This window comes from Bradysia coprophila, unplaced genomic scaffold, assembly GCF_014529535.1.
Source record: "Bradysia coprophila strain Holo2 unplaced genomic scaffold, BU_Bcop_v1 contig_324, whole genome shotgun sequence".
In the NCBI taxonomy this organism is placed as follows: Eukaryota; Metazoa; Arthropoda; class Insecta; order Diptera; family Sciaridae; genus Bradysia; species Bradysia coprophila.
Window position 1 is genome coordinate 1,222,310 of NW_023503584.1, and position 27,507 is coordinate 1,249,816.

The 27,507-nt window shown below is 38.0% G+C and overlaps 5 protein-coding genes across 21 annotated transcripts; 2 read left to right on the forward strand and 3 right to left on the reverse strand.

Annotated features, from left to right (window-relative positions):
- The first annotated feature begins 53 nt into the window (after positions 1-53).
- Positions 54-2,430, forward strand: LOC119079349 (probable tRNA (uracil-O(2)-)-methyltransferase). Its single transcript, XM_037187178.1, has 4 exons — positions 54-548; positions 821-1,137; positions 1,194-1,442; positions 1,506-2,430. The coding sequence occupies exons 1-4, from the start codon at positions 77-79 to the stop codon at positions 2,364-2,366; spliced, it is 1,899 nt and encodes a 632-aa protein (XP_037043073.1). The 5' UTR covers positions 54-76; the 3' UTR covers positions 2,367-2,430.
- On the reverse strand, positions 2,374-11,203 carry LOC119079350. The gene is made up of 5 exons (XM_037187179.1): positions 10,707-11,203; positions 8,885-9,552; positions 8,664-8,822; positions 2,541-2,626; positions 2,374-2,481 (listed from the first exon to the last, which is right to left on the reverse strand). Exons 1-5 carry the CDS (start codon positions 11,188-11,190, stop codon positions 2,454-2,456), a joined length of 1,425 nt encoding a protein of 474 aa, XP_037043074.1. The 5' UTR covers positions 11,191-11,203; the 3' UTR covers positions 2,374-2,453.
- A 1,543-nt stretch (positions 11,204-12,746) lies between these two features.
- Positions 12,747-15,957, forward strand: LOC119079352 (leucine-rich repeat and death domain-containing protein 1-like). Its single transcript, XM_037187181.1, has 2 exons — positions 12,747-13,101; positions 13,155-15,957. Exons 1-2 carry the CDS (start codon positions 12,816-12,818, stop codon positions 15,815-15,817), a joined length of 2,949 nt encoding a protein of 982 aa, XP_037043076.1. The 5' UTR covers positions 12,747-12,815; the 3' UTR covers positions 15,818-15,957.
- Positions 15,958-18,830: 2,873 nt separating this feature from the next.
- On the reverse strand, positions 18,831-21,719 carry LOC119079353 (insulin-like growth factor-binding protein complex acid labile subunit). Its single transcript, XM_037187182.1, has 2 exons — positions 21,320-21,719; positions 18,831-21,256 (listed from the first exon to the last, which is right to left on the reverse strand). Exons 1-2 carry the CDS (start codon positions 21,558-21,560, stop codon positions 18,885-18,887), a joined length of 2,613 nt encoding a protein of 870 aa, XP_037043077.1. The 5' UTR covers positions 21,561-21,719; the 3' UTR covers positions 18,831-18,884.
- A 979-nt stretch (positions 21,720-22,698) lies between these two features.
- Positions 22,699-26,800, reverse strand: LOC119079354 (trichohyalin-like). 17 transcript variants are annotated; one of them, XM_037187189.1, is made up of 6 exons: positions 26,545-26,800; positions 24,166-26,466; positions 23,890-24,120; positions 23,686-23,754; positions 23,380-23,631; positions 22,699-23,314 (listed from the first exon to the last, which is right to left on the reverse strand). In XM_037187189.1, the coding sequence occupies exons 2-6, from the start codon at positions 26,428-26,430 to the stop codon at positions 22,718-22,720; spliced, it is 3,414 nt and encodes a 1,137-aa protein (XP_037043084.1). In that variant the 5' UTR covers positions 26,431-26,466; positions 26,545-26,800; the 3' UTR covers positions 22,699-22,717. The 17 variants fall into 17 exon arrangements, with proteins under 17 accessions (XP_037043084.1, XP_037043087.1, XP_037043085.1 ...); XM_037187192.1 differs by having other exon boundaries at positions 23,686-23,709; positions 26,545-26,799; XM_037187190.1 differs by having other exon boundaries at positions 23,380-23,728; positions 23,861-24,120; positions 24,166-25,115; positions 25,179-26,466; positions 26,545-26,795.
- Positions 26,801-27,507: the final 707 nt, after the last annotated feature.

Here is a 27,507-nt window from a genome sequence, read left to right on the forward strand (position 1 = left end):
ACGTACCAGAGACATCTGAGCGAGCGACGATTCCGGCTTTATTTGACAACATGATCATCTGTTTTCCTTGACAGAAATGTCAAATTTGACAATAACACAAACTGCAGAGCTTCACACTCAAATTCGAGACATTCGATTTAAAATGAATCAATCGGAGAGAAAATGTCTGTCAACCGTAACAAACCCTCAGAATTTCTGGAAAACAATCAAACTCTACCTCGATATACCGCACACTGTGAATAAACGTCTAGCTGGCACCGTTCCCTGGTCATATTGTAAAACATCCCATGGCATCTCATCGGATAACTTCATAGCACTGCGGAACTATTTACGGAATGAACGGGAATACAACGGTGACTCGGTGCTAGGTTTTTTGAAGGAAAATCACGTCGATGCGATGAGGTGTCCTGCTGCTTTTCTGGACAATATGGCAAGTACAGCAGGCAAGAGAGACACCGCTCTGCAGGACGACAAAGTGTTAATACTGAGGAGGTTGCTGCCGAAAAACAAAAATCTCTACAGCACCATCAACGAACTGGTGTTGATTGGTATGTTATATAGTGATTAAAGATAGCGATTTTTGACCACTTTGTTTAAACTGGTCTCGGGGTCACACGTCAAAATGAGAGAAATCACATACAAATTTAAACTGGGCTCAACTCTCAATTTCGTTTTTCATTGATGAATATTTGACAGCTGACCCCGAGACCAATTAAATTTAACTGGTTTTCGCTCTCCTTAAACACTGTATTGTGACCCGACACAATCCGCGACGAGACGATCAATTTTAAAAATATTTTTCTTTTGATCCAATCAACAGACTTTTCATCCAAATCTGCGAGTTTTGTACCAGTGGATGCGACAAACGGTGTATCGCCATTCTCGTTCATGGTCTCACTTACCAGCGACAACTTGATTTCAGTTGAGGTAATTGGCGACGACGAGTCGGATAAGAAAGTGTTCATTTGGATAAAGCACTGCCTGCTTCCGAAATTGGTCAAATGGTGTGATCAAGAAGAGAGTGAGAATGGTCAGGGTATTGTTTCAAATGTGCCGTCACTATCTTTGGTCAACATAGAGGAATACAATGACCTGTACAATGAACTGAAAACGAAGTACGGACTGGAGATGGTTAAGGTAAGATTGACCGGAACGATTACGCGCGAATACATTTACACGAAGGCTATCCACAGATTTGGCCGGAGTCTACCGATCCCTCGAAATTCGTTTACGAAGATGTGGCCATTGCAACCTACTTACTATTGATATGGCGACAGGAGCGCATCAAAAAGCAAACCACAAAGCTGCAATCATTCGTAGATCTTGGCTGTGGCAACGGTCTTTTGGTTTACATTTTATCGTCTGAAGGACATCCCGGCTATGGTGTAGACATTCGGAAACGAGGCATCTGGGATTTGTATCCTGCAACAACCATTCTAAAGGTAGTTGAAGCCTTCTAGTTGCTTCATGGTCCAGTTGACTTTACATCGAAATTACTTTTGCAGATCGAAACCGTTATACCATCAAATAAAACGACGTTCCTGGGCATCGATTGGATTATTGGTAATCATTCCGATGAACTTTCCGCATGGCTACCGGTGATGGCGTGTCGCAACTCATTCGAAACAAATTTCTTTGTGCTGCCTTGCTGTCCGTTCGAATTCGACGGAACGAAATATCAGCGGAAAAGCTGCCAGCTGAGTCAATATCAAGACTTTCTCGACTATATGCTGCAGATATCGGACGTGTGCGGCTTCGAAACCAAAATTGATCGATTGAAAATTCCGAGCACAAAACGGTGTGCGATCATCGGTATTGAGAGGACATGGAAGGAGGAGGAATTCGACAAGCGGTGCAGTGATGTGGAGGCGTTCATTGAGGAAAGAACGAGACCGGTTAGCTGTGATCAGTCGTGGAATGTGAATTTTAAGCCTCGTGATAGCATCCAAAAAGTTCAGAATTGCACCAAAGTCGACAAGAACGTCCAGCAACGGATAGTCAAGTTAATATTCGATCACCTTCTGTCTAAGAAGCGTTATGTCGACGATTTTGTGAATAGTCAGTGGAATTTCGGTGGAATCGTTGCACTGGGCGACCTGGCACAAATAATACCCGTGGAATTGCTGAAAGAATTGAAATCGGAATGCGGTGGCTTGCAGACGCTGTTACGAAACAATCATCAAATCTTCCAAGTGCAACAGGGAAAAGTGCAGGTACGTAAACCGCTCAACAGAAATGAACGAAAATTACAACAGGCGAATCACAAAGGTAAGCCGTTTGTGTTCAAGCCAAAAGATTGTTGGTTCCGATGTTTTCATCCTGATGGATGTCCGTTCAGTGACGAGGACTGTACGTTTAAGCACTGACGTAGGATTGACTTGTTGTTTTTATTTCCAATCTTGTTAAATAAAAGGACATTTGAAGTCGAAAGTTTTTGGTTTGCTGTTCTGGCTTTACTCATCGTCATCGTTCATGGTGTCGCTGAAATAGTCGAATCATAAATTTTTGCCGTCTACCGAAATTCATAACGTGAAACTTACACCGTCGTTTTCAGATCTTCAAGTTTGATATCGAAATATTGGTAGAGGACGTATATGGTACCAAGAACGGCATATTGTAGAAGTACCTATACAAAGCAGAAATATTCACCTGTTATCGTCAACAATCAATGTGCTGTGCTCTGTGCTAATCAACTGAATATTTTTGCTTCTAACGTAAGTTTTTCGACACTCTACACTTGTCGAAAAAACAGTTACCGAAGCGGCTACAAGAAAAACTAAAACTAGGCCAAACGGTAGTCGCGTAATTTGAAAATTCTTTTGCCTTTAACCTGTCACAGACGGCACGCATACTAAAAGTTTTACTATCTGATCTATTACTTCATTTGATCGAAGATTTTCATAGATTGATTTCAGGAATCTTTTACTTCATTTGTTTTGAACTTGCTTCTTGCTATATAAGAAATCTTTAGTCAGAGCTTATCGCTTATTATTACTGTCGTTGTAGATAACAGATGACAGCCGTCTGTAACAGGTTAAAACGCACTTTGAAAAGAGTTTCTGGTGTTCAAAGTCATGGAACGGGGTACAAGAACTCTCAACGTTTTCCCCCAAAAATCTAGTCCAAAAAATTGGAATTTAACTTCTGCTAGCTCGTACCATATTTACGAATTACTACAATGCGATGGAATCTTGCATAGTGTACGACCGATATTATTGGGTCTATTACTTCATTTGATTTAAGATTTGATGTAAGAGATTGAAGCGAAATCTTTGGCTTCAATTATTTATTCGTGATATTCCGAGTACCATTAAGCAATGGCTTAGAACCTACGTCATATTAGGAAGTTTACATTAAATTTGAAAAATTATATGTAGGTTCTACAGGCACTTCAAGCATGAGTGGTACTGTTAATACAGTACTGAGACTGGACACTGTGTCATACAAAGATTGGCAGTGCAAAAAAAGTTGGAAAAAGCTTTTAAACAAAATAATACTCTATTTGAGAGCTGTCCACTAAGATCACTCAGAGGGATTCTTTTGAAAATCCACCTATCAAAATCGGACCCATTTCATCTGGGATGGATATATACATGGTTTGAAAGGTCTTTGCCAGTAGACCTCAAAACATTCCTCACACAGTCTCGAGCCACACCTGGTTGCTGGTGGAAGATCTCCGAAGTTGGAAAAATAGTGTTTTTTATCCGAAATTTTAGGCCGTTATAAATGATCGTTCCGGGTGAGAGTGGGCTCGTTGGAAAGCTGAGCTCAAGTACTTTCGGGTCATTCCTAGTTTGATTAAATTCATTGATATATGTTTGCAAAAAATGCAAGAATTTTTTTTCAAAATATGTGTGAACTTTAGACAGGTCTGGGCTGGTACTGATGACGCTTAATGTGAACCTAAGATGCTAGTCGTAACATACATCGTCTAATCTTTTCATTGATACCTCATTTGCAGTGCTGGTGATGTGATTGCTGGCGAGTTTTACGAGTAGCGGTTGTACTAACATAAAGTTCGGTTATGTCAGCAATCACCATCACTACAAATGAGGTATCAACGGAAAGCTTAGACAATGTATGTTACAACTAGCATGTTAGGTTCACATTAAGCGTCATCAGTACCAGCCCAGATCTGTCTAAAGTTCACACAGATTTTGAAAATTTTTCTTGCAAATTTTTGCAAACATATATCAATGAATCTAATCAAACTAGGCATGACCCGAAAGTACTTAAGCTCAGCTTTCCAACGATCCCACTATCACCCGGAACGATCATTTATAACGGCCTAAAATTTCGGATAAAAAACACTATTTTTACAACTTCGGAGATCTTCCACCAGCAACCAGGTGTGGCTCAAGACTGTGTGAGGCCTGTTTTAAGGTCTACTGGCAAAGACCTTTCAAACCATGTATATATCAATCCCAGACGAAATGGATCCGATTTTGATAGGTGGATTTTCAAAAGAATCCCTCTCATGTCAAGTAAACTTCCTAATTTTCAAGCTTTATGTCAATCTATAATTATAATTAAAAATAGTAATCTGCCTGGTATTACGCTAAATGGGACAAAGAAATATTTTTTTCTCGCTCAGTCGCGAAAAGTAAAACTGTTGTTGGCTTACTCGAGTAAAACATAGTTTGCACCTCGGTGGTAAATGATATTTCTGCAACTAAGTAGCGAAAAGTGGCCTTTTTGTTGTTTACTTTTGTCACTAGTGATGCAAAGAAGTTACTTTTTGTCACTATAGTCACACATCGAGTCTTGTGCCTACAATAGTTATTTGTTACCCAAGGGAATAGAAGTAGGAAAGTTTATTTCGAGGCTGTCTTTTGTGGACAGAGAGTAGTGATCGGGTCACCCGAGAAAATGACATTTCCTACTTTTCTTCCCGAGGTCAACACACAATTTTTCAGCTTTATTCACTCGGTGGCATAAATTACTTAGGCGCGTGCTATTTGCCCTTAAGTGCAAATAGTCTTCTTATACACTATTTGCACTTAAGTGCAATTAGTCTTATACACTATTTGCACTTAAGTGCAAATAGTATTCTAATACGCTATTTGCACTTAAGTGCAATTAGTCTTCTAATACACTATTTGCACTTAAGTGCAATTAGTCTTCTAATACACTATTTGCACTTAAGTTAAATTAGCACAAAGACTATTTGCCCTTACACAGGTTAGCAGTCGCTATGTAACACGATTTTGCGCTGCGCAAAATCGTGTTACATAGCGACTGCTAACCTGTGTAAGGGCAAATAGTGAACATTATAATTAACTTCAATTAAAGTATGGGAAGAAATAAACTTCTTAATTTTCAATTTCAACAATTTGAAAGTTCCTTCAAATGTCACATGACCGAAAAGTACGTATCCTTACGATTCTCTCCATTGAGGTACCGCATATACTTTTTAGTTGATTTTCTTGAAAAATAAAGGGACACGTGTTTTTTCTTCTCTCGAAAAAGACAAAATTCCAAAAATTATCACTGTTTGAAGGTGAAAAAATTTTCGCACCCGATCACACCCAACATACAAATTGTTGTTGTAATCGTCATCTACATGGGAAGTATAAAGTGTCCTTTAGAGAGCACTATTGCTAGAATCAAAAAAGACAAAAACACGGGTCCTTTTATTTTCCGAATTCTTCAAGAAGATTTTTTTGATGTGGTGTGTGTATTTCAATGTATCAATATGAGTGGTGGGAGGGGGTGGAGTATGCCATATTGAAGACAGTTATTTTACAATCGCAATATTTTTTGCTGTTAGTCCGTAACAAAATGGTATTTTTCCAATAAAATAGTCAATTTGATGACTAAGACTGTCGTCCCACTTGATCATGTCGTTTTTCCAAACTCCTGTCGCGTAGCAAATGTTGGTCCAATTGAGAAACTAATTACTGTTCCGGAGTCCTGAGGTCATTTGCTATACGCTAACACTTTATTTGACTAAAATCATCCGAGAAAAATTTAACATTTTTTCTCTTGATATTGCTAACTTTGGATCTGTTTTAACGACATATATTCGCGACATAGCGAAGCGCCTTTTTATTGATAAGGTAAAAGAATAGTAGACGACAAAAAATGACTGCTTTAGTACCGTTCCAGATGCTGTTCCAGCTGTGGAGCCTCCAGAAAGAAGGATTTTGGCACCAACGTTTTTTCCAAGACTTCTGTAGGCTAGCAGCACAAAAGTACTGGGTTCATTTATATGTGGAACGATAGTGGGTGAGGCCAGCTACAACACCCCATACTCAGTTCCGTGGAACGTCGAAGCTGCAGGGAAGGCGGACTCTCCGAAGATTCACTATATTATTAAAAATAACTCTCGTGGATGTACTCGCACCAGCCAGTGCGTATACTCTACCTGAAGGTCTTTTCAAGGCCGACATTAGTACAACAACATTACAACAATCTAAAATAATTTTTTCTTGAGTTATTGCCAAAAAACTGTTTTCGGTACCCTCTGACATGTCTCTACCTTTGAGCGCTTTTCACAGAATATAATTTTTTTTCTCGAAAAAGTGAAAGATACGTGTTTCCTAGAATTGAAAGTCGAATCCAACGAGCTATCACTCATTAAAATCGAAGACCACTTGTTCTCAAAGTTAAGAAAATCACCTAAAGTTTTGGCGATATGACTCTTAAGAGTCATATCGCCAAGACTTCAGGTGATTGGGGAACAAGCCGACTCCGATTTTAATGAGTGATAGCTCGTTGGATTCGTCTTTCAATTCTAGGAAACGCGTATCTTTCACTTTTTCTAAAAAAAATTTGTTTTCTGTGAAAAGTGTTCAAAAGTGATCACATGTCAGAGAGTACCGAAAACAGTTTTTCGGCAATAACTCAAGAAAAAAATATTTTAAATTGTTGTAATGTTGTACGATTGTCGGCCTTGGAAAGACCTACAGATAGAGTATACGCACTGCTTGGTGCTAGTTGATCCACGAGAGCTATGACTTAAAATATAGTGAATGTTCGGAGAGTACTGCTTCTCTGCAGCTTCGTTGTTCCACGGAACTAAGTATGGGGTGTTGTAGCTGGCCTCACCCACTATAGTTCCACACATAAATGAGCCCAGTACTTTTGTGCTGCAAGCCCACAGAAGTGTTAGAAAAAAAGTTGGTGCCAAAATGCAGATTTTTTTCTTCTTTCTGAGGGCTCTACAGCTGGAACAGCATCTGGAACGGTACTATGGCAGTCATTCTTTATCGTCTACTATTGTTTTACCTTATCAATAGAAAAACGCTTCGATATGTCACGAATATATCAGATCCAATGTTAGTAATATCAAGAGAAAAATTATCAAATTTTTCTCGGAGGATTTTAGTCAAATAAAGTGTTAGCGTATAGCAAATGACCTCAGGACTCCGGAACAGTAGTTAGTCTTTCTAATGGACTCTTCCTTTTGGACATTCGTAGAAGCAACGCACTCCAAGAACAAGCACAAGAGCAGATTTTTTTAACGGTCAAAAAGCCTCTTATTTTGGTCCCGCAGTGGTATTATACCAACATAAAAAACTAAATTTATATGAAAAATTCTGACTACTGCGTCGAGTAGGCCTCTTATATTAAATGTGTTGTCGTGCCTGTTTTGGAGTGCGTTGGTAGAAGTAAGAATCAAGTGTTGCCGATGTAAAACTCTTCTTTCTGACCATTTGTAGATGCAAAAATCAAGTTTTGTCGATGGAACACTCTTGCTCGTGGCTATTTGCATAAGGAAAATTAAGGTTAATATCGGCGTTAATCTACAATCTTTAACATTTCAAATGTCTCACTATCAAAATTTTCAGAGAATTTCATTGTGTCGTTGCGAATTCTCAATGACATTCTATGAAAAAATGACAGTGAGACATTTGAAATGTTAAAGTTTGTACTAATTTTCTCTAATCTTTCTACTCTCAGCAGACGATCAAGTTATTAGAAGACTATTTCCAAAATAGTTATTTCGAAACAAACCGTTTACGAACTGTTTGATAAGCTTATGTTGCCGACCGTTAACCGTTAGATGGCGTATTAAACCTAATCTGAACTTGTTTTTGTAGGTTTTTTTTTCAAATTTCATTGAAAAATTAGTTTGTGCGTCTAACTGTTTGAAACTGCACTTATATTATAACGGAAGTTGACTGCCTTTAGTCATTTCGAGGAAAAAACAGTACTACTTTCCACTTATATTTTCATTTTCTCAAAAACATATAAGTGCAAATAGTCCATTAAGACACTATTTGCACTTCAGTGCAAATAGTGTATAGGAAGACTATTGGCACTTAAGTGCAAATAGTCTATTAGAACACTAATTGCCCTTAAGTGCGAATAGTCTTTTTATACACTATTTGTACTTAAGTGCAAATAGTCACTTCGAATTACTTATGCTAAAAAGCGAGTTTGATTCAGATCATCTCCGACTGGAAACCACTGATCTCCCTCTCAAAGTCCTTATGGTCAGATCAGCCCCGTTTATATGATATTTGGGTCTTTCTATTTGACACCAATCTGGTTAATCTGCGTTGTAAATTGTATAAGACAACACTGCGCCGACCCTCCTATCATTTTTCATCTTTCTTAGGGCAACAATACGAGAAAGGTTTTAAGGGATGGCCTTGGAAGAGGCTGATCAGAGCGTGGACTCTCAGTTGTGATTGTTGAATGACAATGAAACATACCATCAAATAACTGCTACCATCCATTTTGAACAGATCGAACGCGTAAACATTTTCCTTAAAGCTTTGCAATTTGAAGTAAAAGTAGCTAACCGCGCAACGAACGTTATCTGAGAATGGCATAGCCATCAACTTTGTCGCGATAGATTTCGTATCTCTTATCTGAAAGTAACTTTTTCATGCTGCAAATTGTTATAGAAAAGAAGCAGAAAGCTCAACTATACCTCAGTTCTGCAAATGATTGCCGTTAATGTTAAGCAACCAAAATCATGAACAATTTGTACCAAATGAACCGTGTAATTAGTCTTCACCATTTTGACATCTTTTTCGTCTAACAAATCGCCCCATTCCAAATAAATTTCCGTGAATAGGTGAATCGCAACCACAACAATTACCGTGTGCTGGCACACAAGCAAAAATAATTGCTTCTGAATTAGTGCTTCCAGCTTCCGATACAATTTCATGAAATCATCATATTCACCGAAAATGTTTTTCAATCTTTTCAACACATATTCATTCGACGCAACAGCATCTAGCATTTGAATCACGTCCGTTTTGCGCGGTGAATGATGACGATTTCGGATTGTGCTCCACCATTTTTGGAAGAAAACACTGTCCTGCATTTTAAGCTCTTCATATTTCGCATTGATCGTTGCAATTGGCCGAGATCTGTTCCAAGCGGTCACGCTCGTGCATGGTGATACATTGACCACATCGGCAATTTGTTCGCTTTTGATGTATTCGAGGAAAAGTCTATGATGTCGAAATTCGTGGGCTAGCTGAATGTCGGACAGTTTTTTATTCAAATTTTGACTAACGGATTTTAGTAGAGCCATTTGAATGGTAAAATATCGGATGCAGTTGCCAAGGGCACAATGGGGATAGTAGAGAGCTGGAAAAAGGGAAATTTGATTGGAATCATCTGTTGTCGACAATGTTTCTTAAAATTTAGAAATTTTTAGAATTTTTAGAATTTAGTTCAAATAAATTCTCAAAAGTCCAAAAATTCTTAAATTTAAAGAATTGTTGGGAAACTTGAGAATTTTTAGGAACTGAAACATCAAGGTCTTTTAAAAAATTCGTTAAAAAAACTGCGAAAAATAGGCCCTGCTTCATAAAACATGGCGAATTTAATGATCTAAAATGTTTAAAACTCCGATTATTTCTAGACAGCCCAGAAAGGAATCCTGAGTAGTGAAAAGTTTGAATAAATGATGAACTGAAATCAGTTCATCGGTCTTACGTCCGTTCATGCCAAATTGTTAAACTCGACGTGTTTCAAACAAGACCGAAACAAGAATTGGGTAGTCGGGCGATTCGCAAGGGTCTTTTTGATTTTTATATCAACAAAGGGCCTTTTACAAATTTTCGTCATTCAACCAGTCCTTTTTCCCTTTCGAGTGTCACTCTGTTTACTCACTATTAAAAAACAATGAAAACTGCTCTCTCTCTCTTTCCATTGTTGTGGAGTGCAATTCGGATTCGGAATTAGACGCGTTTAATTTCGTACTCTCTCTTCAAGAAGACAATTTAAATTATTTTTTTTATTACTTTGGAATTCTCAATTGAATTTCTTTCTGGTGGCCCGAAATTTTTAACTCGCCCGTACAGTTATAACTTCGAACTTGAAGAACTTAAAACTTACTTAAATTCTAAAAAAGTTCTAAACGATTCCGACAAAATCCCAAAAAATTCAGAAATAAAATTCACAGAGCTTTTAAGCTTCGTCCAGTTATCAAACTTTCGAATAGATGACCTTGTTTTGTCGTGAGTTTTGGAGAACTTCAATTGCCCCAATACCCTCTCTAGCAAACAAACTACATTTATTAAGGTGGTGAAAACGATTGAGAAACTCTGCCAATTGTTTACGATTCGTGAGTCTGTTCACTTTAAGCCTTATGAAGAAGCATAGTTTCTCAAACTTATTTTCCACCCTAATTCGATTTTTTAAGAAAGTTTGTTTGCTAGAGAGAGTATTGATTGCCCCCTTTCGTTCCTTTAAAGTGCTTTAAGAAGTGTGTTTACAAATTATAGTAAATTTTTTACCTATAAACAACATTGCTTTACTTCTGGTCAAATATTTTAGGTCAATGATTGATAAGTCGTATGCCACGATTCCAATGAATGCGACCAAATTGACAAATGTTCGATAATACACAAACAGTTCCACTCGGTCAAATTTGGGCCTGACTTCTTGTTGCTTAGGTAGCGCTTGTACGACCTGATCAGAATATTCCAAAAATGCGCTCAAATCGAATAAAATGACGCAAACACCGATTATCCCAAGGAAGAGATGCGTATACAACGAGTAGTAAATGGTCTTCGAAAAGTCCTTCACGTTTTCCAAAAAAAGTTTCTTGTCGTAATGCTCATACAGGCAAATCAAATACAGCAGATTCAACAGTACGAACACAATCGTCCCTCGAATTGAGCGCTGGTGAATTTGGAATTTCTTCGAGAATTTTTTTACGGCAAAGCCAACACAAAGTAGGTATCGATTCGATAATATTAATATTCGTTCCGGATTCATGGTGTGGACGGTGTGAAGAATGTTCCATGTACTGAATACAATACAACCGCGGTGGCTAAACACAAAATTTTAATGGTCTCATATCAAAAATGGTTTAATTGATAACCATCTCGGGTAATTATATTTGCGGTTCATGAACATAATATGCGTTACAAATTACCAGTGTGACAAAGGTCACACTATACATTATATTATTAATGGCCTTGAAACGTGTTGATGCGAGTTCAACTACTTATTTTTTAACCTCCGAGCTACTAACCTATCTCTTTTTGATGTATCATTTGTTTGCAAATCGGCTGGAGATGACCGGATAAATCTAGCGAATGAATTAGTGAGAAAGTAAACATTACATTCGTCATCTGCTGTCGTCAGTAAAGGTGAAGCCAAAAATATACGAAAAGCGTTCATGTGATCTTATGTAGCAAAATTAATGGTACAACAGACGAAGTAAAAGATTTTGCATTAATCTGTTGAAGGATTTCGCGAGTGAACTTTTAAAATCTAGAAAAAATCCTCTCAACCATAGAAAAATCCGAGGTAGATTTAGTCGGGGAGGTAATGCAAGCGCATAAGTTCGATGCTAATGCCATCTTGTTTTTAAATGACGGTGGCCCAACTTTCTATGCATTTTTTTGTTTTTAACGGACGGGAGCGATGGTGTTTGTGTTGAACTTTCGAATAATCTGCTTCGGGTACCTCCCCACTACAGTGGGTATTTTTTAGAGTTTTTAAAGTCATCGATGATCAAAGTCAATTCAGAGTTTCCAGTTTATGATAATTTGGCGCAAAATTTGAAAACGCCTTGGCGAATTCAAATTTTGCACCAAATTATCATAAAGTAAGAATCACTTGATTCACTGGGAAAGCCCGAAGCTATGTTTGCTTGTATATACAAAAGATCATTGTTGTAAATCGATAGCTGTAGCTCATATTGGATACAATTGTTGGGCAAATAGCTGTAGAAGAATAAATCTACTGATTGAAAAAGTTGTTAAATAATCTTTTTTTGTCAGGGCTTGTAAGGTCAGAAGTGAATTTTTTAATGGTGTCAACGCTATAACGCTAATCTATAATTTATTTCGCTTATCGTTTGAAACATAGCGCACTCACATCGTTCGATAGGCTCGATGTTAGCGGTTTAATTGCGCTGGTTTCGGTAAGTGAAATTTGAAGAATCTCATGAATGGTCAACGATTTTTTTAAGGGGTGATAGAAGAGCCTATTGAAATTATTTAGCATGTTCAATATGGATAATGTTTTCAGTCGTTGATATCCAATGAATTGTTGAATGATGAAAGCAGAGAATGGTCTTGCTAGCTGGAAAATATAAAATTTTGAGCTCTATCCGCTAATATTAAATTGTTAGCAACGTTTGCTGTTAGCGGTATACAGTTATGCTTATCTCCTTATTAAGAGTTTTGTTTACTTTAAAAACAGCAAAATCAAAATTCCCGAAAGTTTACGTCACGAAAAATGATCATCACTTTGAAATGTCTTCGTATTTCCTTTTAAAATCTTTCAAAATTAGTTTAACAGCGACACTGACAAAGGTAACCCAACTGATATATAGTACACCATTGAGAGATCAGATTAATCAAGTCCCTCTTTGGAGGTTTTTTGTCCATATGAATTGTGGAACAAATAGACCGGGCTTACTTTTCCACGATTTTGCTCACAGAATGGCAACTTCGCATACCATTAATTACGTACTCATCATACTCGTTGCTGTTGCATTTCGAGACCATGCATGTAGCCTGGAATGTGGAAGTGTCTATATTGTTCGTGACCTTATGCGCGGTGGAAATGCTGTGCTGCGAAACGAATGGCCTTTTATTGTAGCTGTGTATGAAGTGAATCCAATAAAATACATTTGTGGCGGAACATTAATATCAAACCGGCACATTCTAACAGGTAAATTTAAGCAATTGTAATCGTTCCCAAATAACAGTGATACGATTGCACAGCTGCACACTGTATCCACCGACGACATTCCAACGTGAAATTGTCTGCAGATGATATCAAAGTGCGGCTCGGGGCATACAATCTTACTGTCGAAAGCGAAATAGGAACTGTAAATCGAAACATTTCTGCCGTTTTTGTGAATCCCGATTGGAAGCCAGATGCAGACAGGTTTGATGCGGACTTGGCCATTCTAGTTCTTAGCGAAAATGTTACCTTTTCAATTTACATTCAGCCGATTTGCATTCCGACCAACGATGTCGTTATAGACGGAGCAGTGATTGATGTGAACGGTACTGTTGTGGGATGGGGCTTAGCGGATGACACGCGTCACGAAGAGGTTCCCCGAAAAATTGTCGCAACGGCATTAACAAATTCGTTGTGTTACAGAAGTGAGCCCAGTATCGTTAAGTCGACGTCATTTCGTTCGTTTTGTGCTAGGGGTCAAGATGGAACGCCGAATAAGGGCGATTCTGGAGGGGGATTTTTCGTGCTCTCCAAATCGTCTTGGGTGCAATATGGGATCGTGTCGGCAATTCATGCCAGCACCAAACAATTTTCAATTTACACAAATTTGAAAGCTTTTAAACGCTTCATTGTTGAAACGGTTACCGAAACAGGTGGTGAGATAGGCGAATCCACCATGAAAGTCCATTTGAATTGTACGTACAGTAATAGTGACGACGGCAACTACACATGCAGTTTTAATAAATTGGAGGTACGTTACGAACATAACGAGATTGATAAAGTCGATGGAGTGCATGGAACTGGGAATGGAAATGAGAACGTTGGTTCGATTGAATTCAATAGTGGATTCATGTTCACCCTCCCAGATGGTTTAGGAAGAGTGTTTGAAAATGTGAAAACAATTCGAATTGGAAATTCAAATTCGTCGTTGGGATTGAGAAGGATATGGCGATCAAGCTTAACAAATTTGAAGGGTTTGCTGGTTCTGGATGTCAAGCGAAATGAAATTGAGTTGCTGGATGAGGACTGTCTCTGGGATCTACCAAGCTTGGAAATATTTCGGCTAGTAGACAATGAGCTGAAAGAATTGCATGAACTCACGTTCGATAAAAACAAACAATTAACTGAAGTCCATCTCAGTGGTAACAGACTGGAAACACTGCCGAAAAGATTATTCGCAAGCAATCAGTTGTTGAACTACATAGATTTGGAGAACAATTCGTTGAGGATTATTGACGAACAGATTTTTATGATGAACAGACATGTGCTAATAATCGATTTGTCGTCGAATCGATTAGAAAGTCTGCCCCGCGATTTGTTCAAACATAATTTCTTCTTGTCATCGTTATCGTTGTACAATAATTCATTAACGACCATAGACGAACAAATGTTCCACAGAAATTTACGTCTCGACAAAGTGTATTTGTCTGCGAATCGATTGATCGAGTTGCCTAAAAATTTGTTCAGAAGTTGTGAGTTATTGGAACAGGTTTTTTTGGATCAGAATTCATTAACGTCGATCGATGAGACATTGTTCGATAAAAATGTTATGTTGACGACAATCTACATTTCATCGAATCGATTGGAATATCTTCCGAAAAATATGTTCAAGAACAATTCAGCTTTACAATTACTGGCAGTCGGTAACAATATGTTCCGAACATTGGACGAAAATATCTTCCAAATGAATGAAGAGATCAGACAGATTAATTTTGCATTTTGTCGGTTGGAATACTTACCGAGCGATTTGTTAAAAAATAAATTTTTCATCAGATCTGTTAATTTTGGAAGTAATTCTCTGACCGAAATACCCGAGCCAATTTTCCACAGGATCCTTCTACTTCGAACAGTTCTTTTACAGTTCAATAAACTGGAATCGTTACCGAAATCTCTGTTTCGTAATAATGCTTTGTTACAGGATGTCTTCGTGGACAACAACCGTTTGAAGACGTTAGACGAAAAAACTTTCGAAAGGAACCTCAAATTGAAGGTAGTCTCTCTGGGATCGAATCGATTGGAACATCTGCCCCAAAATTTATTTACAAATAATTTGGATATCGTGAGTGTGAACATTTCTGACAATTGTTTGCTGTACATTGATGCGGATTTGTTTGCAACAAACCTCAATCTCAAATATGTTGGAATTTCATCTAATCGACTCGAATCGTTACCGACACCATTATTCCGAAACAATTCGCGTTTGAAGATCATTGATATTCATAACAATTCATTGGCGACAATTGACGAAAGCATTTTCGAGACAAACGTGAGACTTACTTACGTTGGACTATCGACAAACCATTTGGTAGCTTTACCAAAGAATTTATTCAAAAATAATTTGGTGCTGGAGAGAATTTCATTGTTTGGAAATTCATTGAAAACAATAGACGAGCGAATTTTCGCAATGAATCCTAATCTTAAAACCGTTCTGCTAACATCGAACCAATTGGAATATTTGCCGAGTAATTTATTCAACAGCAATGCATTACTGGAGGAAGTTCATTTCAAACGGAATCTTTTGCGAATTGTCGATATTGACTTTAAGCAACTGGGCCACATAAATGTAATTGAAATGTCCAACAATACATGCATCGATGCAATCTACAGCAATAAAGTCGATACATCTAAATACTTTACCAATCATTTTAGAAATGTAACGAAATTTCAAGAATTGCTCAAAACGAACTGTAGTCTGACTTAGACCTAGAAAATATAGGAGTTCACCTCTAACTCCATTAGTAGCTTGTCGTCTTTGAAAATCGTTAAATATACGAGGAGAACAGAATTGTTGAGCAATTTTTATTAACATGCTTTTGATTTCCCTAGAGTCGAAAGTGGCTTATTACATTACTAGGAAAAAGAAGAGAATTGGTTTGGGAAATCACAGCATGTAGAATCCATTAAAAAGCTCGGGATAAAAATGAAAAGTCACGTTTTTGTGTGATTCACTTTCAAACGAAAACTCTACTCTTCATCTTTTTTTCCTTAGTAGTGTAAAATACCAATAAATTCATTGTAAATGCTTCAACGGAATAAATTTTGAGTGTAAAGTTGTTACAGTGTTATTTGCGCACCTTAGAGTTACATCCACGCACCAGTTATTCCGCTTGGTGCCCTAAACAAGGTGTTCCAAAAATTTTTGATTTTCAACTGCATCACTCGGTGCACTAGGAGTCGGGGCACGTGTAGGCTAAGGAGTGTGAGTACCTGAAAACTTATTGCGCTGTAATCGGTAGAGGTTGCAATGTTAAATTTTTAATTGTACTAGTACACAAATTTGGTGCCATAGGTGTAACGGGAGCTGCTGAAGATTCGGTTTAAGTTCTTTTTTTTAAAATACCTTTTGTATCAAAATTTTCGTACAAAGTATACCATCTTCAAAACCGTTGTTTGAACTCGTGCAGACCGTTAAACAAAATCGAGTAGTAGCAGACATGTCTATCTATTAATAGAAGAAATTACAAAATGTACAGTCTACAGTGCAGAGTATACATTAACTTTCACTCCGTAGCATTTGTGACCTGACTCCTAGTCCGGTCACCAAGTGGTGCAGTTGAAAATCAAATTTTTTTCAAGAATCTTGTTCAGGGTGAACAGATTAATTCCCTTGACTGTAAGTCAGGGTCTTATGCCGGAAAATACCCTAGAATGTTGGTATATGTTGTATGAAATGTTATGAAAAACGGAATTGTTTGTCCCAATATTTTGCTTGTATACACGATAACTTGAGTAATTATCAACCAATTACCAATTTTATTTTTTTTATCGACGCAGAATTCAATTCCTGAGGTTAAGTTCGAAGATGGGCTATGTGGGATTAAGGATCTGGAAGTTATTCCAGAAAAACAGTATTTTCCACTGTTGGAAAATTCAATCAATCGAAAAAGATTACTTTGATGGAATTTGATTGTGTCGGTTAGTTATATCCAGCTATCACGCATGCATGATAGTCAGCTATCACGCATGATAGTCAGCTATCACGGTGATAGTTGGCTATAGTCAGTGATAGTCAGCTATCACGGTGATAGTCAGCTATCACGGTGATAGTCAGCTATCACGGTGATAGTCAGCTATCACGGTGATAGTCAGCTATCACGGTGATAGTCAGCTATCACGGTGATAGTCAGCTATCACGGTGATAGTCAGCTATCACGGTGATAGTCAGCTATCACGGTGATAGTCAGCTATCACGGTGATAGTCAGCTATCACGGTGATAGTCAGCTATCACGGTGATAGTCAGCTATCACGGTGATAGTCAGCTATCACGGTGATAGTCAGCTATCACGGTGATAGTCAGCTATCACGGTGATAGTCAGCTATCACGGTGATAGTCAGCTATCACGGTGATAGTCAGCTATCACGGTGATAGTCAGCTATCACGGTGATAGTCAGCTATCACGGTGATAGTCAGCTATCACGGTGATAGTCAGCTATCACGGTGATAGTCAGCTATCACGGTGATAGTCAGCTATCACGGTGATAGTCAGCTATCACGGTGATAGTCAGCTATCACGGTGATAGTCAGCTATCACGGTGATAGTCAGCTATCACGGTGATAGTCAGCTATCACGGTGATAGTCAGCTATCACGGTGATAGTCAGTCAGCTATCACGGTGATAGTCAGCTATCACGGTGATAGTCAGCTATCACGGTGATAGTCAGCTATCACGGTGATAGTCAGCTTATCACGGTGATAGTCAGCTATCACGGTGATAGTCAGCTATCACGGTGATAGTCAGCTTATCACGGTGATAGTCAGCTTATCACGGTGATAGTCAGCTTATCACGGTGATAGTCAGCTTATCACGGTGATAGTCAGCTTATCACGGTGATAGTCAGCTTATCACGGTGATAGTCAGCTTATCACGGTGATAGTCAGCTTATCACGGTGATAGTCAGCTATCACGGTGATAGTCAGCTATCATACAGAAAACTTTAAAACTCCCACGAGTGTGAAGTTTGCGGCCAGAGCGAAGCGAGGGCCGTAATTCGCACGAGTCGTGCTATTTTTTTTTTCATGATTAAAGGTTTTGTGAATGTAGAAAGTACCGGGGGCTTCCTTTTTGTACATAAGTGTAAGGGAAGAACGGCTATCGTACTATTTTATATTGTACCAAAGTGAAAAGTCCTCTAATCGTTCCAAATTCGCATCTTTTACTTTTGTTTAACGTCAACAATAAGACTATAAAACTGAATAATAGACGACTTATACGAGTGGGACGTTTGCGGGCAGAGCGCAGCGAGAGCCGTAATTCACACGAGTCTTTGTCTATTTTTGTATTGTTGATAAAAAATCTGGCCGCAAATTTACAAGCAAATAGAGAACAGAAAAGGTGGTTTTCCAAAGAACTTGTACTCAAGCGAATGTTTATATCAGTTATTTGTGATGTTTCGGAAGATTAACAACGGAAAATAAAATGAAATTGATTAAAAATATATTGAAAAAATTGTCAGTCAAGGGACCTGACCCGCCCAAAAGGTGGGGCCTAGTAATATTGAAAAATATCAAAAGTGAATTCGGATTTTATTAAAGTCACGTCAACAATAGATGAAGATTTCTAGCAAATTCTCTTATGTAGGAAATAAGGAAGAAACATAATTTCTACCAAACAACAGGTGGTACTTCAACAGACTTAAGGATACTAGACTATTAGGATTACTTCATCTGAGAGGTGTGTATATGTGTGTGTCCAGTGTGTCATAAAAATTAAATTTTCTATTTCTGTTCGTAACGACATAATAATTTTGTTAATAATGTTTAGGACAATTACAACTGTTTCATACTTGTACAAAAGTAGTTCAAAGCTCGCTGAAATAATTCCAAATATCTTCCATTGACTAAAACTTCCAGTTTGTAATCATAATGTCTTTGAAATATGGGATCATCAGTGCAAACATTCTCGTAAACATTAATTCGTCTCACGTTCCTTAATTTACTAAAATCAATTTCAATAAACCGTAATTGGTTGAACTGCAGCAGAACGTATTTTAAATCCAAATTATTTTGAAACAAATTTTTTGGTAGATACTCCAACTGGTTCGACGACAAATCAATATTTTGCAGATTAATATTGGTGTCAAAGACGTTGTCGTCGATAATTTTGAGTGAATTATTGCGGAGACTAATTCCCTCCAGTAGCAAATTGTTTTCGAATAAATTTCTGGGAATCGATCCCAATCGATTTGTTGCCAAATCGACGAAAACAAGTTCACGGTTTTTTGCGAAAGTCTCAACATCAACGGTCTCCAACCAATTGTAGCACAACGACACGTACTTTAATGACAAATTATTTTGGAACAATTTTTTCGGCAAATAGGTCAACTCATTTGATGATAGTTCGATGAGTATTAGATTCGGATTATTCGCAAAACAATTTTCGTCGATGACTTTTAGAGAATTACTTCGCATGGAAACATTAACCAACATCAAGTTGTTGCTAAAGAGAGTGTTCGGCAAGTATTCGATGAAATTGAACGATAAATCGATAGTTTTAACATTTGTCGCGGAAAGTCCTTCCTCTATAGCAGTAATTGAATTGATTCCGGACGGCACAGGTGTTTCCATCGTGGTTGGCAACACAAATTGGTTTAAAGACAAATCGATCGTTTCGAAGTACATATTTCTTTCAAAGAACCCCTTATCCATCGTTTTTATCGAATTATTGCGCAGGAAAACGTACCCCAACAGCAAATTGTTTTTAAACATATTTCCAGTTAGATGTTCCAGTTGATTCGATGATAGACTGATGGATACGAGATTGATGTTCGAATGAAAACATTTCTCGTCGACAGTCTTTAACAAGTTGTTGGCGATGGACAAGATCTTCAGCAACAAATTGTTCTTAAACAAATTCGTCGGTAGAGTCTCCAAACGATTCGATGACAAATCGATGTATTGGAGTCGCGCGTTGGTCTCGAAAGTTTTCTCGTCGATAAGATGCAAATGATTGTTTTGAAATTCGATGTGTGTTAGCAGTAAACTTCTTCGCAGTAAGTGTTTCGGCAATGTTTGCAATTTATTTGAGTCAAGAAAAATCGTCTGAAGCTTTTCATTTTTCTCAAAAAAATTTTCCTTCAGCTCAACTATCTGGTTACCAAACAACTGAAATATTTCTAAGTTCTCTAAATCCCACAACGAGTCTTCTTCTAGTGTGTCGATGCTATTTTCGAAAAACTGCAACTTGTCCAAATTCGTCATATTCCTAAAATATGATCGAGTGACTCGCTTCGTACCTAATCCTGGACCGACCTGTAAAGTTCTCAAATTTGTGAAAAAATTTCCGATTCCATGCGGAAGATAAATCAACGATCCATTAAGAAATGTGAGATATTCAACATTCTGATTAGAGTTGTCGTTCATATGAGAGCCAGTGACGGACTCAATTTCAATATTATCTGTCTGTACATTCACTGCATCCGCTATACATCCATAGTACGACCCATCCTGGTAGACATAGTCACAGATTATTTTGATCTTTTCTATTGCTTCACCGATTTCACCCCAAGTCTCTTTAACAGTTGTCACTATCCACCGTTTGAAAGACCTAAGATTTGTGTAAATTTGAATTGATGACGGAAGAGCATGTCCAGTTCGGTTTGTGCGAGTCACGGAAATTATGCCGTACTGTACCCAAGTCTTATCTTGCAGAACGAAGTACCCTCCACCCGAATCACCCGAAGTCGGATAACCATCTCCAAATCCACCACAAAATGTGTGATCAGATGAAAAAGTCGACGCTGCTTCGTCCTTATGATAGCAATACGTGTCATTTACAGCAGTAATGGAAGCTTGTCTCTGAATGTTTTCCCAATTGTTAGAACCTGTAACATCCCAACCAACGACCATTCCTTTAAGATCAATCGTTTGACTGTTAACATCGGCTGAGTCGGCTGGAAGACACACCGGACGAATAGTTTTTGTGAAGGAAACGTTTTCGCTGAGTACTATAATGGCTAGGTCAGCCTTGAAATCACTAGTGAAATAAGGATCCCATTCGGGATGAACTCGAATGTCTTCTATGTTTGCTTGAACAACTCCTACATCGTCCTTTCCAGACAGATTGTGCACTCCCAAGTATACCTTCAAGTCATCGGCGTTAATCTGCAAGGGTGCCTGTTTGTTGTGGATGCAATGGGCAGCTGTAAATTTCCCAAAATTTCATATTGATTGAGGCAGTTATAACAACCGGACACAATAATTACCCGTCAGAACATGTTTTTTAGATATCAGAGTTCCTCCACATGAAGGTTCCGAACGATTTACTTCGTATAGAGTCACAGCAAAGGGCCATGCTCCTTTCACTGTTTCATTTCCACCTCGAATCAGATCATTGATCACATTCACATTTCCACATTCGATTCCAGACGATCGATGAATGTACAGACATAATAACCAATATCCGACCCAGCTAATCACTTTGAGCTTTTTAAATGTTAACTCCATCAACGTAGATTGTAATAGACTGTCTTGGTTGGTGAAAGAAGAATGTAGTCATCTCAAAGTTTTCTTATGTCTTATGCGAGGGGTTTCTCTACTGTTTTAAAACTGCTTTTTACGATAAACAGTTACATCAGCTCTGAATGATGTAAGTATATAATCGAGTAGACTAATCCGAATGATTTACTCGTATAGCAACTGACCCCCCTAGTCGTTTCGTATTACGACTGATAGCAATGACCTTTTGGTAGCGTAATCTGAATTGTGTAAACAATTTTGATTAGTATGATTGTATGAGAACATTGTTTTACTTAAACTGCACCGGAATATTACTTACTGAATTCGAAAATCTCATATTTTCCCTATTGCTCGGTTTATATGCTCCAAATACCGTCCGTTGGTTGATGTACATCTCTATTCTCTACGACGATGAATTTTACAAAGGACTTTCGGAGCTGCCTCACATTGAATTTGGCACTAAATCTGTTAAATATCAAACGTGTAGATCGTACCACTCTCTAAGTTTATATATATGTAGCTTCAAACGCCAGCTAGCAACAATTGCATGTTATTCGTCCTCTTAAATTTCAATTACTATTACTCGAAATGTCGAAGCCATTCTAAACAAATGTTTCTTCTAATTTTGGTATATTTTGGCTATACATGGGTACACATAGGGACTGTTGGTACTGTTACTGGAAAAACATTTTCCCGTATTTTCTTGAATTTTCCCTAATTTTGCTAGATTTCCCGTAAATTTTATTTTTATTCGGGAAGATGTGGAAAAATCGAGGAAAATGTTTTCCCAAAAATAGTCCCTGGGTACCTAAAGATATTTATTGAACGTCTACATGAAATAAAACAGTTTTTGCCTGGTTACAGCGAGGATCTCAATTTGAATTTCAACGAGTTTTGTCATAGAATTTTAACAATTCAGTAAATCAACTTCCCCTGTCGACTGCAGCGCATGTTTTAGAGAATTTTTATTCTAAAAAATTCTGAAATTTCTATTCAGAATTTTTTGGAATTATTCGGAATAGCTTTTCTCACATGAGACTTATAACTTTGTACTTAAATTAAGACCAGCAACTATAGTGGAGCAGCGTTCGATGACAGCAAAAATTAAATTCAAAAATTGGTTTCAACAAAATATTTTTTTTTCTTTATTTATCCTCAGTAGAGAATAGGTAAATGTAACGTAAAATTAAAATTATAAAAATTATAACAAAAAAGATGTAATTAAAGCAACAATAACGTCCAACATAATCTTGCATACGTAAATCATTTAATTGCTTGTCTTCATATCCAGCAATTTGTTTTGCAATGAAATCATTTGATTCGCTAACATCAACTACTTCATACCGTTCAGTGGTTGATCTTGTTGACGTAAGTCTCACCACTTGCAATTCGAATGAGTAATTAGTTACGCTAAGAAATCTAATTAACATTTCAGCAAAGACATTAATATCCTTACGCTCTTGATACCTTTCGTTCGTTAATACGAAAATTCGAATCTGTCTTTTTGCATCCAATGTTTGTAGAAGTGACTGGCGTAATTGCTCAAAAGTAGTTTTATACCTAACGAATGTTACCAATTGAACCAGATCCGAGCTTTCATAGAAAAGACGTGACAGCATCAATGGTACGATTTGTTTTGTGAGGCGACGATTTCCCCTGGCGCCACATAAGTGCTCATCGAGAATGAAAACAGTTTGAGAAGAACCCAGTTCATCGTCCGGGTCATTGAGACTTGTTATGTCCTACTCAATACAAAAATCATTAATTGCGATCATATCTGATTTGTCATACATTTGGGAAAACTTACCAACTCTTTGTCGAGGCGATCCTCCTCCGCTCGTTTATCACGTTCTGTTTCTTCCTCAGCTGCCGTTTCTTCTTCCAGTTTCTTCATTCGAGCTTCTTCTGCCAGTTTCTTGATTCGAGCTTCTTCTTCCTCAGCTGCCTTTTGTACTTCCAGTTTGATTCGAGTTTCTTCTTCCTCAGCTGCCTTTTCTTCTTCCAGTTTGATTCGACCTTCTTGTTCCTCAGCTGTCTTTTCTTCTTCCAGTTTCTTGATTTGAGCTTCTTCTTCCAGTTTCTTTATTCGAGCTTCTTCTTTCAGTTTCTTGATTCGAGCTTCTTCTTCCTCAGCTGCCTTTTCTTCTTCCAGTTTGATTCTAGCTTCTTCTTCCTCAGCTGTCTCTTCTTCTAGTTTCTTGATTCTAGCTTCTTCTTCCTCAGCTGTCTCTTCTTCTAGTTTCTTGATTCGAGCTTCTTCTTCCTCAGCTGCCTTTTCTTCCTCCAATTTGATTCGAGCTTCTTCTTCCTCAGCTGCCTTTTCTTCTTCCAGTTTGATTCGAGCTTCTTCTTCCTCAGCTGCCTTTTCTTCTTCCAGTTTTATTCTAGCTTCTTCTTCCTCAGCTGCCTTCTCTTCTTCTAGTTTCTTGATTCGAGCTTCTTCTTCCTCAGCTGCCTTTTCTTCCTCCAATTTGATTCGAGCTTCTTCTTCCTCAGCTGCCTTCTCTTCTTCTAGTTTCTTGATTCGAACTTCTTCTTCCTCAGCTGCCTTTTCTTCCTCCAATTTGATTCGAGCTTCTTCTTCCTCAGCTGCCTTTTCTTCTTCCAGTTTCTTGATTCGAGCTTCTTCTTCCTTAGCTGCCTTTTGTTCTTCCAGTTTTATTCTAGCTTCTTCTTCCTCAGCTGCCTTTTCTTCTTCCAATTTGATTCGAGCTTCTTCTTCCTCAGCTGCCTTTTCTTCTTCCAGTTTAATTCGAGCTGCCTCAGCTGCCTTTTCTTCTTCCAGTTTGATTCGAGCTGCCTCAGCTGCCTTGTCTTCTTCCAGTTTAATTCGAGCTGCCTCAGCTGCCTCTTCTTCTTCCAGTTTGATTCGAGCTGCCTCAGCTGCCTTTTCTTCTTCCAGTTTGATTCGAGCTGCCTCAGCTGCCTTTTCTTCTTCCAGTTTGATTCGAGCTGCCTCAGCTGCCTTTTCTTCTTCCAGTTTGATTCGAGCTGCCTCAGCTGCCTTTTCTTCTTCCAGTTTGATTCGAGCTGCCTCAGCTGCCTTTTCTTCTTGCAGTTTGATTCGAGCTGCTTCAGCTTCTATTCTTTTTTTTTCTTCTTCTTCTTGTTGTTGCTTAATTCGAGCTGCTTCAGCTTCAGCTTCCCTTCTTATTTTTTCTTCTTCTTCTTGCTGTTGCTTGATTCGAGCTGCTTCAGCTTCAGCTTCACTTCTTCTTTTTTCTTCTTCTTCTTGCTGTTGCTTGATTCGAGCTGCTTCAGCTTCAGCTTCCCTTCTTCTTTTTTCTTCTTCTTCTTGCTGTTGCTTGATCCGAGCTGCTTCAGTTTCAGCTTCTCTTCTTCTTTTTTCTTCTTCTTCTTGCTGTTGCTTGATTCGAGCTGCTTCAGCTTCAGCTTCCCTTCTTCTTTTTTCTTCTTCTTCTTGCTGTTGCTTGATTCTAGCTGCTTCAGCTTCAGCTTCTCTTCTTCTTTTTTCTTCTTCTTCTTGTTGTTGCTTGATTCTAGCTGCTTCAGCTTCCCTTCTTCTTTTTTCTTCTTCTTCTTTCTGTTGCTTGATTCGAGCTGCTTCAGCATCAGCTTCCCTTCTTCTCCTTTCTTCGTCTTCTCGTTGCTTGATTCGAGCTGCTTCAGCATCAGCTTCCCTTCTTCTTCTTTCTTCTTCTTGTTGCTTGATTCGAGCTGCCTCAGCTGCAATGTTTTCTTCCTCACGCCTCTTACGATCATATTCTCTTTGAATATCCATTTTGGCTTTAGTCTCGCGGAGAAACGTAGCCATTTGATTAGAATCATGAAAATTAGTTCTACTATTGGCAATTCCTTTCAGTAAATTGGATATAATATCAGTGTTCGGAGTTGAGCTGTTGTAAGCTACTGTTCGTTCGTGCCTCTTAAGACACTCCAAAATTTCATTCACATTTGTAATTGCTTCTTTCGTATCAACAATTTTCAAGATTATCATGTGATCAGTAATGTATTCCAGTTTCCATTCCATTAATTCGTGAAACGTGCCAAGAGATAGTTCCCTTCGAACGACTACGTTGACAGTATCGTTACCCAACCTAACACCACTTGGCACATGTTTAAACCAAAAGATATTCCATCCAGGTGAAAGTATAACTCGCATGCATGCATGAGTATTCCACGGAAACTTCAAAACTATTGACCTTTGAAAGTTTAGGAACTGGTGATTGTGGAAGCAATCCATTAGAAACAGTCTTGCAATGTTATCTGCAATGTTTCTGTCCGCTTCATTAGTTCTAGCATCATAAAGCCGTGTCACAACGGTATTGTTTAGTCGCAACATATAGGACAATGCCTTTGTGTCCGGTTGACTCGATGATGTAAACAGTCTTACTGCTTGTGAATTGATTGTTAAATCGGATGTGGCCAGAAAGTTCACTAGTTTTTTCATTTCTCTTATTGCGTCATTTGGGTCGTTTATCTCTCCGTCAGAAATAGTTAAAACTCTCATCGGTATGCTTGGACTTTGCCTTTCATGTAGTTCCAATAGCTCTCTAAGTGCTGCAATTGCGGGCCCGAAATTCGTTTTCCCTTTGGACATTATTCCTGTAGCTACCTTTAGTTGACTGCACGTTTTTCGGTAAGTTTTAGATTCTGCCGCAAATGTAATTAAATTTACGCGATAATTGTGGTCATAACCAAGTATTGACATGACCATTGGAATAATCACTGTAACAAATCGTGAAGTTTGTTCATTCATAGACCCGGATCGATCCAGTATAACCGTTGTCGATGAGTTATTGATCATCTTTGAAGAATTCACATATATCGATGCCAAATATTCATTATCGTTTATTGGATGTAAATGAAGCTCGTTTTCATATTGTTGAACTGCCATCGTAGTAAATGTTCCTTTGTTCGTTCCGAACGTTGGCTGGTGAACGATTGAAAAAGTCGCAATTAGATTTATTTCTGAACAGAATTGGCCAGACTGTATCTGCTTTCTACTCACCCAGAACTATTGGAAAAATATTTTATGAATTTCGCTTATTAAATGGAAAACAAAATTCAGATTTTGTGTATTGAAGTAAAGTTTTAAATATGAAACGATATCCGTGTGCACTGTATGCTTGACGAACAAATTATAATGTTACAAAAATCCGTTATCAATACAATAATATTTGGCACAAGAGAGATCAAACTCGAAAAATCTGCTCTCCTGCTTTCAAAGAAAAATAGGTCTGCAAAATGATGATAGATGACATTGTCCTAACGAAGAGGTTGTAAAACCTTTGAAAAAAGGGCGCTTCATGTGTCTGTGTGGATTGATTTTTTTTAGCAGATCGGGATTGGACTGAACTGCCTGTTCGACATGCAATCTTGTTGTCGAACAGCCCTAACCATTGACTTAAGAAGAAAGAATTAGGGAAAAATACTTTCGAGAGTCACTTTCCTTTCAAAAATTGAACATTTCGTAATAGAGTAAGACCTTTTATCTGTCATAAAAGATATAGGAGAATGGACTTTAGAAACTAAGGGTAAAATCTATTACAATTTAGTACTTTTCTTCATAAAAAGACTGCTGTCACTGAATTATTTTTTCATGAACAAACTTCACTGCTGTGACATTTAATGGGAATGAATCAATGTGAAGTTGTTACACAAAAAAATAGTACAGTGAAATTGAAGTACTATAAAAAAAAATGTGGCGCCTCTACAGGCCAACCGACTAGGCGAATAATCAATACTTGTCTGTATTGCTCGGCATTGTTTTAGTTTTGTGTTAGAACTACTCCCACTTTTTCCAGTGTGGTTAAGAGCCACCAGTACTTAGCTAAAAATTGTAGCCTACATTTGTGTGCCTAGTATTTCATTTTTGATGATATCTTTCTCAGGGCTGGTCAAACTGCTACAACCAAATATATTTTCTGTTGAAAGCTACCACATTCGTGGTCATTATTGCCGTCGTACATTT

Bases quoted from the DNA above. Each gene is read 5' to 3' on its own strand.
- LOC119079349 (XM_037187178.1), top strand. From the start codon at position 77: ATGTCAAATTTGACAATAACACAAACTGCAGAGCTTCACACTCAAATT. The intron at 1,138-1,193 runs GTAAGATTGACC...GGCTATCCACAG, and splicing joins ACGGACTGGAGATGGTTAAG to ATTTGGCCGGAGTCTACCGA. The intron at 1,443-1,505 runs GTAGTTGAAGCC...TTACTTTTGCAG, and splicing joins CTGCAACAACCATTCTAAAG to ATCGAAACCGTTATACCATC.
- LOC119079350 (XM_037187179.1), bottom strand. From the start codon at position 11,190: ATGAATCCGGAACGAATATTAATATTATCGAATCGATACCTACTTTGT. The intron at 8,823-8,884 runs GTATAGTTGAGC...AGTTACTTTCAG, and splicing joins CAATCATTTGCAGAACTGAG to ATAAGAGATACGAAATCTAT. The intron at 2,482-2,540 runs GTAAGTTTCACG...CGACTATTTCAG, and splicing joins GAAGATCTGAAAACGACGGT to CGACACCATGAACGATGACG.
- LOC119079352 (XM_037187181.1), top strand. From the start codon at position 12,816: ATGAATTGTGGAACAAATAGACCGGGCTTACTTTTCCACGATTTTGCT. The intron at 13,102-13,154 runs GTAAATTTAAGC...ACGATTGCACAG, and splicing joins AAACCGGCACATTCTAACAG to CTGCACACTGTATCCACCGA.
- LOC119079353 (XM_037187182.1), bottom strand. From the start codon at position 21,560: ATGGAGTTAACATTTAAAAAGCTCAAAGTGATTAGCTGGGTCGGATAT. The intron at 21,257-21,319 runs GTAATTATTGTG...GGAAATTTACAG, and splicing joins TAAAAAACATGTTCTGACGG to CTGCCCATTGCATCCACAAC.
- LOC119079354 (XM_037187183.1), bottom strand. From the start codon at position 26,430: ATGGCAGTTCAACAATATGAAAACGAGCTTCATTTACATCCAATAAAC. The intron at 24,121-24,165 runs GCAGCTGAGGAA...GAGGAAGAAAAG, and splicing joins AGAAACTGGAAGAAGAAAAG to GCAGCTGAGGAAGAAGAAGT. The intron at 23,729-23,860 runs ATTGGAGGAAGA...AGAAGCTAGAAT, and splicing joins GAAGAAGAAGCTCGAATCAA to CAAACTGGAAGAAGAAAAGG.